The sequence below is a fragment of the Hibiscus syriacus genome, unplaced genomic scaffold (genome assembly GCF_006381635.1).
Source record: "Hibiscus syriacus cultivar Baekdansim isolate YM2019G1 unplaced genomic scaffold, ASM638163v2 tig00000132_pilon, whole genome shotgun sequence".
Classification (NCBI taxonomy): Eukaryota; Viridiplantae; Streptophyta; class Magnoliopsida; order Malvales; family Malvaceae; genus Hibiscus; species Hibiscus syriacus.
In genome coordinates, this window is record NW_024061764.1 from 1,349,257 (window position 1) to 1,363,226 (window position 13,970).

The 13,970-nt window shown below is 34.9% G+C and overlaps 1 protein-coding gene across 2 annotated transcripts; it reads left to right on the forward strand.

The window, feature by feature from the left end:
- The first annotated feature begins 3,628 nt into the window (after nt 1-3,628).
- LOC120131916 (5'-adenylylsulfate reductase 2, chloroplastic-like) lies at nt 3,629-5,820 on the forward strand. Of its 2 annotated transcripts, none has more exons than XM_039148805.1 (6): nt 3,629-3,810; nt 3,889-4,032; nt 4,131-4,257; nt 4,481-5,288; nt 5,383-5,624; nt 5,705-5,820. In XM_039148805.1, the coding sequence occupies exons 1-5, from the start codon at nt 3,729-3,731 to the stop codon at nt 5,611-5,613; spliced, it is 1,392 nt and encodes a 463-aa protein (XP_039004736.1). In that variant the 5' UTR covers nt 3,629-3,728; the 3' UTR covers nt 5,614-5,624; nt 5,705-5,820. The 2 variants fall into 2 exon arrangements, with proteins under 2 accessions (XP_039004736.1, XP_039004793.1); XM_039148862.1 differs by having other exon boundaries at nt 5,383-5,620; nt 5,701-5,820.
- The last annotated feature ends 8,150 nt before the right edge of the window (nt 5,821-13,970 follow it).

Genomic DNA, 13,970 nt, shown 5'->3' on the forward strand with positions numbered 1-13,970 from the left:
TATAAATATCAACATATTAATAGTTAGGCCCGTCTCAATAGATTTGGAGGCACTGTGCTACATTTTAAAATGAGATCCCTAAAATATTTAAGACAAATTGTAAAATATCAAATTTATATATTACGATTGTTTCTTATAAAAAGGCTTAATACCCAAATAAGTGTCCAAATTATACATTTTTTCAGAATAGGTGCCTACAGTATTTTTTGGATCATCCAGGTGCCTAACGTTACAAATGTGACCACTTTAGGTGCCCGAGACGTAACGACTGTTAGTTTTCTCCTTTAATTGACACATGTCACAATATGATAATTTTGAAATTTATTTTTTTTAAAATATTATTATATTTATAAAAAAATCCTAATTTCTTTCAATTTACAAAAAAGTCTCAAAATCCTTAAAATTCTCAATTTTATATAATAATTTTAAAATTATCAGATTGTGACACGTGTCACTTAACGGAGGAAATTAACGTTGTTGACTGTCCGAGCATCTAAAGTGGTAACATTTGTAGCGTTAGGCAGTTGGATGGGCTAAAATAAATATTGTAGGCACCTATTCGAAAAAAATGGTATAGTTTGTGCACTTATTTGATTATTAAGCCTAAAATAAAAAATTCAAACATATGAAACTAATAAAATGTTAAATGTCACAAAACAATTTTATAATCGTGATATTTTATTTAAAAAAATAGTATTATTTGAACCCCTTAAAAGCAAAATCTAGATATTATTTAAAGTGTGGGGCCTCCAAATTTTGAGGCTTTGTGACGTATTACGTGTTACAATTGCCAATGGACGGACCTATCAATAATGCATGCAATAAATAAATCAAAATATTTTTCAAAGACATATCAAAGCAATAGTTACTACATGTAAAACTTGTTCTTCATAAAATTACAAGTATCATACAATCATGCTTAATCAGAAATTTATGCATATAAACAATTTTGATAGCCTATTTGATAAATATAATGCATATATCAACAGTTTTTAACAAATCTTGAGAAATATAGACAAATGAGATAAATAATTTCAATCTAGACTATATTAATTTTGAAGCTAACATTGAATAAAGTTTGTTCATTAAAATTAAATATTTAAATATTTAAAATTTGAATCTTTAATATTATGTGATCAATTTTCATGTAGAAAAAGATTATGTTTTGGGGATAAATTCATATGTATATATATATATTACCAATGAAAGGATAAACGTGAAGTTTCATAATGTGGACCGCATATTGTTGTGTTTCTCAGTTTTTGGATGAAAATGAAGGCTAAAGCAGGTTGAGGGTGAGAGTATTTGTTCAGAATCTTTAATTTTATAGTGAAAAATAAAGACAGAAAATGAAATGAGATATTTTCCGCACCATTTAAATTTGTCAGAAAGGGGTAATATTATTAATGAAAAAGATTGGAGCTTGTCTTATGACTTGGGCCACCCAAAATGATTCTTTAGGGCTGAGTTCACAATAAATTGCACACTGCGAACCACACCTTAAGTCAAATTTCAAAAATATTAAAGGATAACCATTGTTTTGAAAATCGGAATGGACCGGCCGGTTCAATCAGGAATTGTTGTTTAGTCATGTTCAATATACACTGGTTGAACCGCTATTAGTAAATCGATCAGAACCGTTGAACTGTTTGAATCGAACCGGCTGAAAACCAGAAAAAACCGCCAATTTTGTTTTTTTTTTTAAAATTAAACCAAACGACGTCGTTTGTCAAACGAGCCTTTAATTATATAGAACTTCTAAATATTTAAATAATAGAGGTAATATATTGTTAAAAGGCTCTATAATTTTAAATGTCAAATTACCTCTATTATTTATAGAAGTTAGTTGGGATGCTCTTCTATATTTTTTTAGCCATGTGAGATTGTTTTGTTCTCATATTTTTACTCTTTAGACTTTTGGGATGCTCTTCTATGTTTCATAACTATGTGAGATTATTTTTTTTAAATTAAACCAGACAATATCATTTTATTATGATTTTTTTAACCCCAAATTTATTTTTTTAATTATAGTTATATAATTATATTTATTATTTAATATGTTTTACCTTAAATATTATGTTGTAGTTAATTTGAATCATTTTGTTTCACTTGATTTTATGGTTTTTAACTTATATATATGTTATAACTTGCTTTGAATATGACTTGTGATATAAAAAATCATTTTTTATTAAATATTTTTGATATTTTTATTTAATTTTTTAAATAATTATGACGTCGTTCGATTCTTCCGACCGATAAAACCGATTCGACCGATTAAACCGATAGCATGACCGGTTCGCTAACATGTCCGGTTCTGAAAATCAGGAGGATAACCAGGAAAAACAGAACACGAAGAATCTAAAAAAATAATAGGGCCGTTTCTCTAGCCTCCAAATATAAACTTTAACTGTCTTTACCAATGTTATTAAAATCGGACCGGATCGGTCGGTTCGACCGGTTGAACCGTGAACCGATGGCCTGTCCGGTCCGGTTAACTCCCAAAACCGAATTAGCACAGAATTGGTAAAGAACCGAAAGAACCGGCTGAAAACCGGGGTGAACCGGTTGAAAACCGGCAAAACCGGTTTGAACCGTCGGTTCACTTTTTTTCTTTAAAAAAAATTAAACCAAACAACGTCGTTTGTTCAACGAGCCGAGTCAAATTCGAGTATTGCTGAGCTCGACTCGAATTCGAAAACTTTAAAAGTAAGCTCAACTCGACTCAAAAACTCACGAGCTAAAAATTATCAACTCGAAATATAATATTAAAACTTGAAATCGAAAAGGCTCGAACTCAAAAAAAAATTAGAAGTTCGATTGAAGCCTAAAATTTGAGCTTAATTGAGCCGAAAGAATAGTTCGCTTTGTGCTCACCAAAAGACTCCATGATTTTGAATGTCAAATTACCTCTATTATTTATAGAAGTATGTTGGGATGCTCTTCTATGTTTCTTAGCCATGTGGGATTGTTTTGTTCTCATATTTTTACTCTTTAAACTTTTGGGATACTCTTCTATGTTTCTTAGCCATGTGAGATTATTTTTTTAAAACAATTAAACCAAATAACATCATTTGTTATGTTTTTTTTAAACCCCAATTTTATTTTTTTGATTATAGTTATATAATTATATTTATTATTTAATATGTTTTACCTTAAATATTATGTTGTAGTTGATTTAAATCATTTTGTTTCACTTGATTTTATGGTTTTTCATTTATACATGTTATGAATTGTGATATTTTTATACCTTTTAATATTGTAAACTTAAAAAAAGTGTTACATATATATTAATATTGCTTTGAATATTATGTAAAATTAAAAAAATTATTATTTTATATAAAATCCGATTCAACCGCGGTTGAACCCGATTGAACCAGTGAACCAGTACCTTCACCGGTTTAATGTCCAGTCCAGTTTTAAAAACATTGGTCTTTACATTGACCACGTCTCCCTTGTGCTGGCCACGTGACATAAGCGATGATCAACTATATTAAGACCCAACCAACCTCAATCAGCCATGTAAGCAATTTCATTTTATCCGAAATTGCGTCCAGGTTCAATGAACGTGGTACCCCGTGTTTAATCAGTCTATTTAATCCTTTAACCCCTCTCACTCTCTCCCAAACGCTAAACACGGGGAAAATTTTCCAGAATCTCAGTCTCAGGGGGGAGCCAAAGTTTTGTTTTTCTTTTCTGTTTCTTATAAACAAAGGTATACATTTTCGAAGATGGCGTTTTCTGTTACCTCTTCTTCGGCTGCGATTTATGGTTCCGGCTTTTCTCGTTCAAGTTCCTCATCAGACCTCAAAGGTACTTTAATTTCATCTTTTTTTAAAACGTTTTTTTGGGGATCAATTATGCTTATCGATGTTTTTGTTTGGGTTCCAGTTCCGCAAATTGGTTCATTCAGGCTAGCGAATTTCCATGCAACGGTGAATCTATCTAAAAAACGTTGTGCAGTAAAGCCCGTGAACGCAGAGCCAAAAAGGAATGATTCCCTGCTCCCTCAGGCTGCAAGCATCTCTGCTCCTGGTAAAAAAATTCAGAAAATTTTCTTCTTCTTTTTTCGAATTGTTAATTAATATTGATTAGAGAGGTTTGATCGGGATTTACTATTTATGGATTAACAGAAGTGTTGGAAAAAGTTGAGGCGGAGGATTTTGAGCAATTGGCCAAAGAACTTGACAACGCTTCTCCACTTGAAATCATGGATAAGGCTTTAGAGAAATTTGGAAACGACGTCGCTATTGCTTTCAGGTAAATCCTTACCTCAAAATTTATTAGCTTCGTTAACTTATATGGCCTGAGCAATTTCATCGAATGTTTTCACCGTAGGATCTAAATTGCAAAGTAAATACGACTTTTTAATATATTGGTGCCACTGTTACTTTTTAAATTACTAGATTCGTTTGATGTTATGGTAAATCTGAGTGTTAATCTGTGATGGAATATTTTAATTATTTAATTTTTCTTTTTGCAGTGGGGCGGAGGATGTTGCTTTGATCGAGTATGCAAAATTGACTGGTAGACCATTTAGGGTTTTTAGCCTTGATACTGGTAGGCTGAACCCTGAAACATACCGATTTTTTGATGAGGTTGAGAAGCATTACGGTATTCGTATCGAGTACATGTTTCCGGATGCTGTTGAAGTTCAGGCCTTGGTTAGGAGCAAAGGGTTGTTCTCATTTTACGAGGATGGGCACCAAGAATGCTGCCGTGTTAGGAAAGTGAGGCCTTTGAGGAGAGCACTCGAGGGGTTACGTGCTTGGATTACTGGTCAAAGGAAAGATCAATCTCCAGGAACTCGATCGGAGGTCCCTGTTGTTCAAGTTGACCCTGTTTTTGAAGGTTTGGATGGTGGGGTTGGTAGCTTGGTTAAGTGGAACCCGGTTGCCAATGTTGATGGTATAGACATTTGGAACTTCCTCCGGGCGATGAATGTTCCAGTCAATTCTCTGCATTCCCAAGGATTTGTGTCCGTCGGTTGTGAGCCTTGCACTAGACCAGTATTACCAGGACAACATGAGAGGGAAGGAAGGTGGTGGTGGGAGGATGCCAAGGCCAAGGAGTGTGGTCTCCATAAAGGGAACTTGAAACAAGACAGTGCTGCTCAACTTAATGGTAATGGAAATGGAAATGGAAATGGGGCTGCCGCTCATACTGACATTTTCAATAGCCAGAGCTTGGTAACATTGAGTAGGGCAGGCATTGAGAATTTGACCAGGTTGGAGAACCGGAAAGAGCCTTGGATTGTTGTACTCTATGCCCCATGGTGCCCTTATTGCCAGGTAACCCCTGCTTCATAGTATGCGGAATTAGGTTGAAAAATGTTGTTTCTTTTTGGGTTTTAATCTGACGGATCAATGTATAAATTTTGAACAGGCTATGGAAGAATCATATGTTGCGTTGGCTGAGAAGTTGGCAGGCTCTGGGGTGAAGGTTGCAAAATTCAGAGCTGATGGTGAACCGAAGGAGTACGCACAGAAAGAGTTGCAGTTGGGAAGCTTCCCCACCATACTCTTCTTTCCCAAACACTCAGCTAAGCCTATAAAGTATGCCTCTGAGAAGAGGGATGTTGATTCATTGATGGCCTTCGTTAATGCCCTCCGATGATGGGATTCAAAAATAATTTGTCGAATTGACAAGAATCAAATGTTGAGGGGGTTCTGACTGAATAATCTAATGATGTCCCAACAAAAACAAACTCATGAACCCAGATTTTGTCATATGCTTCCGGCACACAGCATCAAAATGAGCTTTGTGTGTTTTTGTAATGTATGTTGAACGCAGTATTACTTATTTCGGTCTACTTTGGATCTACATATGAGATTGAGTTACTAAATTCTGTGTTTTTCTACCCCCTCCAAATCTTCACTACCTGACTTTATCGAGAATTAGAGAACTGGTTTTAGATGTTTTTCCATAAGAGCGGAAACATCCGTCAACTTCACGTCAAGAACCGAATTGGAAGAAAAAGAATACAGTTTTCTGCAATTCCCTAAGAAAGTAGAAGGAAAGGCAATGGTTTAATTCGCTCTGTTCCTGTACTATGTGAACTTTTAAAATTTAGTCGCTCTTCATTTAATTCTTTTCCTGATTTGAAAATTAAAGTCGTTTTAATGGGTTTTTGTTAAAGTTTACAGTATTTTTATAAAGGGTAAATTGTAAATTTAACAATTGAATTTTACTATTTCTCTTATTTTACTCACTATACTATATATTTTTTAATTTAATAATTGAACTTCATACATTTAGGGGTGAGCATTCGATCGAGTCGAGTAGAGTAAGAAAATTTCGAGTAATTTGAGCTGATGAGTGATATTCTATAATTTGAACTTAACTTGAAACTTTTTCGAGTCGAGTCGAATTTAAGAAAATCAAGTCGAGTTGTTCGAGTTTCTATAAAAATTTAATTGTAATTATTTATAATATTATAGTACGTATTTTTTCCAATTTGTTAACTTTCTCTAACCATATAAGATACATATTTCTTCGTATTATTTTCACATTACAATGTTACTTAATATATCACATACAATCTAAAATTATAAAATATATTTATAATATTATATTTCAAAAAAGGTATTTTGAGGATAAAAGATTAATGAGAGTATAAAAGTGTCAATGAATTGATGTGAAGAAAGAATTTGTAAACAATTGTAGTCAAAAGACTAAACTGAGTAAAATCAAAGTTAAAGGATTACATTAAAAATAGAGTATATTTGTAGTAAAAAAAATAAGAATTGAAGTTCCATATGTATTCTATAGTGGTAGGGGAGCATGTAGTTTAAATTTGGTAAAAAACGTACTTAAAATGAAAGATGAATTGAATAAATATGAAAATCATACAAAATTGAGGGACCAAATTAAAAAAATAGAAAACTTATTATCAAAAGTGGAATTGAATGTACATGTGTATTCTATGATGGTTTAGGAGCATCTTGTTCAAATTTGGTGAGAATTTGACTTAAAATGAAGGAGGAATTGAAGGAATAAGAAATCAATGACCAAATCACAAATTTATCAAAATACTCATCCAAATTTTTGATTTTTCGAGTTACTCAAAAATTTGAAATTTCAACTCGACTTTAACTCGAAAACTCAATTGATAATTTAAGTTGGCTCGAATAACTCGACTCGAATAAATCAAAATTAAAAAAATTAATTTTTTAAGTTGAGTCGAGTTTTCCTCAACTCTATATACATTAAGTTTTTTTTTTCTCAATGCTGTGATGACATGGTATTTTTTAATAATCTTTTAATCAATTAATATTCTATTAATAATACTTATATATATATATATATATTCATTTTCACTTCCTTTTTCCCTTGCTTCAAAATTGAAAAACTGTATCCTCTTCGATTTCATCTCCTTGATGAATTTCATCCTTTGCTTCTCCATCTCCGACACTTGCTGAAGCATTTCGGTCTTCGCTTGCTCGTACATTTCCTCTCTCCCCACGCATAAATTAAAATCAATTAATTTTTGAGTCATGATTTTTTACATAAAACAATTTATGCTCTCTCTATCATAAAACAGAAAGAAAATGTTTTCGCTTTTGCTTTCTACAGTCTCAACTTAGCTACTAACTCATTAACTCTATTGGTAACTCGAGTCTTTTCATTATGGATGGTCATACTCATCGAAGACAACATTCTCGCCACCAATCACGGTGTTGCACTTTCAATGCACTTCCGCCGAATTCTGAAAACTTACACTTGTCTTAGCATTACCATAGCAATAACATCAACTGCAAATCCAAACTCGGTCCTCAAAAGGCTAACTCACTCTCCAAGCTCACAACCTCCATATTTGTTCCCAATTCCAAATCCAAGTTAAATATCATTGGTCGGATGGACTCACGTCATATCCTTTCACTCGGGAGAGTTTCAGCTATAGACCACGTCGATTTCTTGAAAGAAGATCATCACTTTTCACACGACGCTCGTCAATTAAACGTCTCACCACTCTATATCAAGTATCCCATTTATATACCTCATACTAATTTTCTACCATGTTTATTGTATTCTTTTCATGTTGATTTTCTTTTTAATAATGCAAGAAAATATGGATCAGGTAGTGCAACGAAGCCTATATCACGCACTGTTTCGGGAACGCTCAATGGCGTTGGAGATGAAAGAGACTTCAACCTTCTTTTCCACATTTTTATCGGTATCAACCCCACCAACCTTAATCATGTCTAGCAGTTTCACTGTTCTTCACTCGTCAAGAAGGTAAAAACCAAAGTCGGGGTTTTTCAGCAGCACAACTAACAACTCAAGATCCGGCTCAATTATAATGGCACCGCCAATTTGGGAGGAAGAAGGTTTCGAAGTAGCTGCTGCACCAATTTGGCTTAAGATCCGATTCTTTTTATTCTTCTTGTTTTTTTCCATCAAATACTACTTTTCTATATTCTAATTTTTTTTAGTTCTTACTTTAGATCCTGTAGAGTAGTTACTTACCTGTTTCTAGTCCTTCTACTTCTTCTCAGGTTTCACCATTATCACAACCTACTGTATCAACAGAATTACCCATGCTTAATCCTGCTCAGTCAGTATCTAGTCATTCCCTGATATGCTGCCTTCTGTGTTATTTTATCCTGAGCCTATTTTCATTCAAGCTGTTGAGTCTCATCCTGTTAAAAGGTTAACAATGACTATCAAACCACCTACCTGGTTAAATGACTTTGTGTCTGTTTGCCAATCTTCTCTATTTACAGGTCAGTATCCTATTTCTCATGGTATTTCCTACAATCATCTTCCTTCTTCCACAAAATGTTTACTTTCTGCCACTTCAATTATTGTTTAACTTAAAACCTATCATGAGGCTGTTAAAGATCCTTTGTGCGTTCAGGTAATAAAAGAGGAAATTCGAGCCTTGAAAAATAATCATACTTGGTCTTTAATTTCTTTATCCCATGGTAAAGTTTTCATTAGTTGCAAATGAGTGTTTAGGGTCAAGTATAAAGCCTCTAGTGATGTTGAGAGATAGAAGGTTCGTTTAGTGGCTAAGGGTTACAATAAAAGGGAAGGGATTGATTACACTGAAACCTTTTTCTCATGTGGCCAAATTAGTAACTGTGAGAACTGCTTTAGCCTTTGCTGCTGCTCATGGTTGGTCTCTTTACTAGATGGATATGTATAATGCATTTCTTCGAAGAGACTTGTCTGAGGAAGTGTATATGGAGTTGCCACTTGAATTTTGCAGGCAAGGGGAAGCTACAGTTTGCAGGATGCATAAATCCATTTATGGCTTGAAGCAAGCCTCAAGGCAATGGAACATGAAACTTACTGAGTCATTTTTAAAGGCGGGATACAGTTAAAGCAAATCAAACAATTCTGTGTTTACAAAAAGGCAAGGTGAAGAGATTATTGTGATGTTGATATATATAGATGATTTGCTTATCATTGAGAGTAGTAATAATTTAATTTCATAGTTAAAATTGCTATTGAATTAGAATTTTCGAATGAAAGATTTAGAAGACTTGAAGTTTTTGCTTGGCTTTGAAATCTTGAGATCCAAAGAAGGAATTTTGTTGAATCAAAGAAAATATGCATTGGAATTGATTGAAGATTCAGGTTTAGGGGAGCAAAGTCTGTCTCAACTCCATTAGAACAAAATGCAAAGTTCACTACAGTAGATTTTGATAATGGGTTACCTGACAAAGTTGAAGATCCCGTGTTTTTGGATAAAACTGTTTATCAAAGGTTAATTGGGAGACTTATATATCTGACACATGCAAGACCAGACATCACTTTTGCTGTACAAATCCATATTCAGTTCATGCATCAACCTAATGAGTCACATGTGAATGTTGCCTTGAGGGTTGTTAAGTATGTAAAGAACAACCCAAGACAGGGTTTGTTGTTCAGGCATCCAAAAAGAAAGACATTATAGTCTATTGTGATTCAGACTGGGTTTTATGTCCAGTTCCAAAAAGTCTGTGACAAGTTATTGTGTCAAATATAGGGAATCCTTGATATCCTGAAAGTAAAAAAAAAAACACTATTACCCATTTTTCTGTAGAGGTAAATTACATAATTATGACCACAATCACATCTGAAATATTGAAAAGTAAAAGATTGGCGTGCATAAATGCACCGAAAGTTGCTGCAAATTGATTGAAAAATTTCCACCGAAAATTAAGCAGTTTTTGTTGAAAATGTGAAAGGGTAAAATACCCAATTTAGTCACTTTACTTTTAGGGTATTTACAATTTTAGTCTTTAAGCTTCAACTATAAATACCCTAGCTCATTTAGCTTCAAAACCATCCCAAAGCATTCTAGTTTTCTTCCAATACTAGAGTGAATTTAGAGAGTTTCTTGAGAGTTGTTTTCTCCTTTTTATCAAGAGAGAATTATTATTGTTTTCTCCTTGGTCGATCGAGAGAAGTTGTAATTCCTATTTTCTCATAGTAAAATTCTTCTACCGTTGCCCGTGGTTTTTACCCTATATTATTTAGGGGTTTTCCACGTAAATTTTGTGTCTCTTTTATCTTTATTTTTATTTTCTCAAATTATCAGTTGCGATTTTGCTCTATCCGATAGCCGTCTTCCGCAACAATTGGTATCCGAGCTAGATTAGAGTGTGTAATATCTGCTTATTGTCTTTGTGGTTGCCACCAAAAGGTGGATCCTCCAACATAAGAAAGTAAGAAGTTATTACCCATTCTTTGAAAGTTCCAGAGAACTATTCACGATAGTGAAATAGTGGGAGCTATCCGTAAAAGAAGCTATGGCAACGAAATTTGATATTGAAAAATTTAATGGGAGAAATTTCTCATTGTGGAAATTGAAGATGAAGGACATCCTGAGGAAAGACGGGTGTCTAGCAGCTATCAGTGAAAGGCCGGTAGATTTAACAGATGACAACAAATGGATCGAAATGGACGGGAATGCTATGGAAAACTTTCATCTAGCATTAGCAGATGAAGTATTGTCAAGCATCGAGGAGAAGAAGACAGCTAAGGAGATATGGGATCATCTCACCAAATTGTACGAGGCCACATCGTTGCACAGTAAAATTTTCCTTAAGAGGAAATTGTATACTCTCCGGATGCCAGAATCTACTTCAGTGACGGAGCACTTAAACACACTGAACACGTTATTTTCTCAGCTTACATCCTTAAGATGTACAATAGGAGAACAAGAACGTGCTGAACTTCTATTTCAAAGTCTACCTGATTCGTATGATCAACTCATCATCAACTTGACAAACAGTAATGTCACAAGTCTAGTCTTCGATGACGTTGCAGCTGCTGTTCTTCAAGAAGAAAATCGGCACAAAAACAAGGAAGATAGACAAGTAAATCTACAACAAGCTGAAGCGTTGACAACGATGAGAAGGAGATCAACAGAACGTGGCCAAAGCAGCAGTCACAAACATGGTAGATCGAAGTCGAGGAGCAAGAAGAATTTAAAGTGCTACAACTGTGGAAAGAAGGGTCACTTGAAGAAGGATTGTTGGAGTCTAAATAAAAACTCCAATCCACAAGGCAATACCGCAAACACTTCAGATGATGGAGATGCTCTATGCTGTGAAGCTTCAACCACCGTGGAAGGTAGAAAGAGATTTGCAGATATATGACTCATTGATTCGGGAGCAACATATCACATGACCTCAAGAAGAGAATGGTTTCATCATTATGAACCTGTCTCAGGAGGATCTGTGTATAGTTGCAATGATCATGACTTAGAGATCGTTGGCGTGGGGACCATCAAATTGAAGATGTATGATGGAACAATTAAAGTTGTTCGAGATGTGCGGAATGTGAAAGGCCTGAAGAAAATTTTATTATCCTACGGATTGTTGGATAATAATGCAAGCAAGATTGAAACACGGAAAGGAATCATGAAGGTGTTTCGTGGAGCGCTTGTGGTGCTGAAAGGCGAAAAGATAGCAACAAACTTGTACATGCTGAAGGGAGAGACTTTGCTAGAAGCAGAAGCCTCTGTTGCCTCATGTAGTTCAGATTCTGCAATGCTATGGCATCAGAAACTTGGACACATGTCAGAACAAGGAATGAAAGTCCTTGTGGAGCAAAAGCTACTTCCAGGCTTAACAAAGGTAACACTTCCTTTGTGTGAGCATTGCATAACAAGTAAGCAGCACCGGTTGAAATTCAACACGTCAAATTCTAGTGGCAAAAGTGTTCTAGGATTGGTTCATTCTGACGTATGGCAAGCACCAGTTATATCCCTAGGTGGAGCAAAATATTTTGTCTCATTTATTGATGACTACTCCAGGAGATGTTGGGTATACCCTACTAAGAATAAGTCAGATGTGTTTTCCACTTTCAAAATCTTCAAAGCGCGGGTGGAACTTGATTCTGGAAATAAGATAAAGTGTTTCAGAACAGATAATGGAGGAGAATACACAAGCGAAGAATTTGATGACTTTTGCAGGAAAGAAGACATCAAAAGACAGTTCACAGTGGCAAACACTCCTCAACAAAATAGAGTGGTAGAGCGGATGAACAGAACCTTGTTAGAAAGAACAAGAGCAATGTTGAGGAATGCAGGCCTAGAAAAATTATTCTGGGCAGAAGCAGTCAATACCGCCTGTTATTTGGTGAATCGAGCTCCATCAACTGCAATAGAGCTGAAGACACCAATGAAGATGTGGACTGGTAAACCAGCTGATTATTCAAACCTCCATGTATTTGGAAGTATTGTGTACGTGATGTACAACTCCCAAGAAATCTCAAAGCTGAATCCAAAATCCAGGAAATGCAAATTCTTGGGGTATGTTGATGGAGTCAAGGGGTATCACTTGTGGGATCCTACTGCCAGCAAAGTGATCATCAGCAGGGATGTTATCTTTGTAGAAGATAAACTACAAAGAAAAGAAGACGATGATAGCACTGAAAAGTAAGAGACTACACAGATACATGTGGAAAAGGAGGTTGAAGAAGGAGATTCTTCTGAAGCAGAACTAGCACATGATGAACAAGAACCAGAGAGTTCTGAAGCTCCAACAACTAGTCAATCAGATCGTGTGAGAAGATGTCCCAATTGGCACTCAGATTATGTTATAGAAGGAAATATTGCATACTGCCTTTTAACATAGGACGGTGAGCCATCAACATACGAGGAGGTAATAAACATCTCAGATGCTTCACTGTGGATGATGGCGATGCAAGAAGAAATTGAAGCCCTTCATAAAAATAATACATGGGACCTTATGCCACTACCACAAGGAAGGAAGCCAATTGGTAACAAATGATTCTTCAAAATCAAGCGAAATGGTGATGATCAAGTTGAAAGGTATCGTGCAAGACTGGTGGTCAAAGGATATGCTCAAAAAGAATGTATTGATTTCAATGAAATATTTTCTCTTGTGGTTCGACTAACAAGAGTTCGAGTAGTTTTGGAAATGTGTGCTACATTGAACTTACATCTAGAGCAACTAGATGTTAAAACAACTTTTCTTCATGGAAATCTTGAAGAAGAGATTTATATGCTCCAGCCTGAAGGATTTGAAGAAAAAGAAAAGAATAACTTGGTTTACAGGTTGAACAAATCTCTGTACGGTCTAAAGTAGGCACCGAGGTGTTGGTATAAGAGATTTGATTCCTTCATTATGTGCCTTGGATACAACAGACTTAATACATACCCTTGTGCTTATTTCAAGAGGTCTGGTGATAACGATTTTGTTATATTATTGTTGTATTTGGATGACATGTTGGTTGCAGGACCCAACAAAGATCATATTGAAGAATTGAAGACACAACTGGCTAGGGAATTTGAAATGAAGGACTTGGGATCAGTAAACAAGATTTTAGGGATGCAAATTCACCGAGACAGAAGTAATAGGAAGATTTGGCTTTCACAAAAGAATTACTTGAAAAAGATCTTGTCAAGATTCAACATGCAAGATTGTAAGTCAATTTCTACCCCTCTTCCTATTAACTTTAAATTATCCTCCAGTATGAGTCCTAGCAGTGAAGAAGAGAGGATGGAGATG

What these genes read in the sequence shown, in the direction of transcription:
- LOC120131916 (XM_039148805.1), top strand. Translation starts at nt 3,729, where the DNA reads ATGGCGTTTTCTGTTACCTCTTCTTCGGCTGCGATTTATGGTTCCGGC. An exon ending in TGCAAGCATCTCTGCTCCTG is followed by an intron (nt 4,033 to 4,130) that starts GTAAAAAAATTC and finishes ATGGATTAACAG; the next exon opens with AAGTGTTGGAAAAAGTTGAG. An exon ending in CATGGTGCCCTTATTGCCAG is followed by an intron (nt 5,289 to 5,382) that starts GTAACCCCTGCT and finishes AATTTTGAACAG; the next exon opens with GCTATGGAAGAATCATATGT.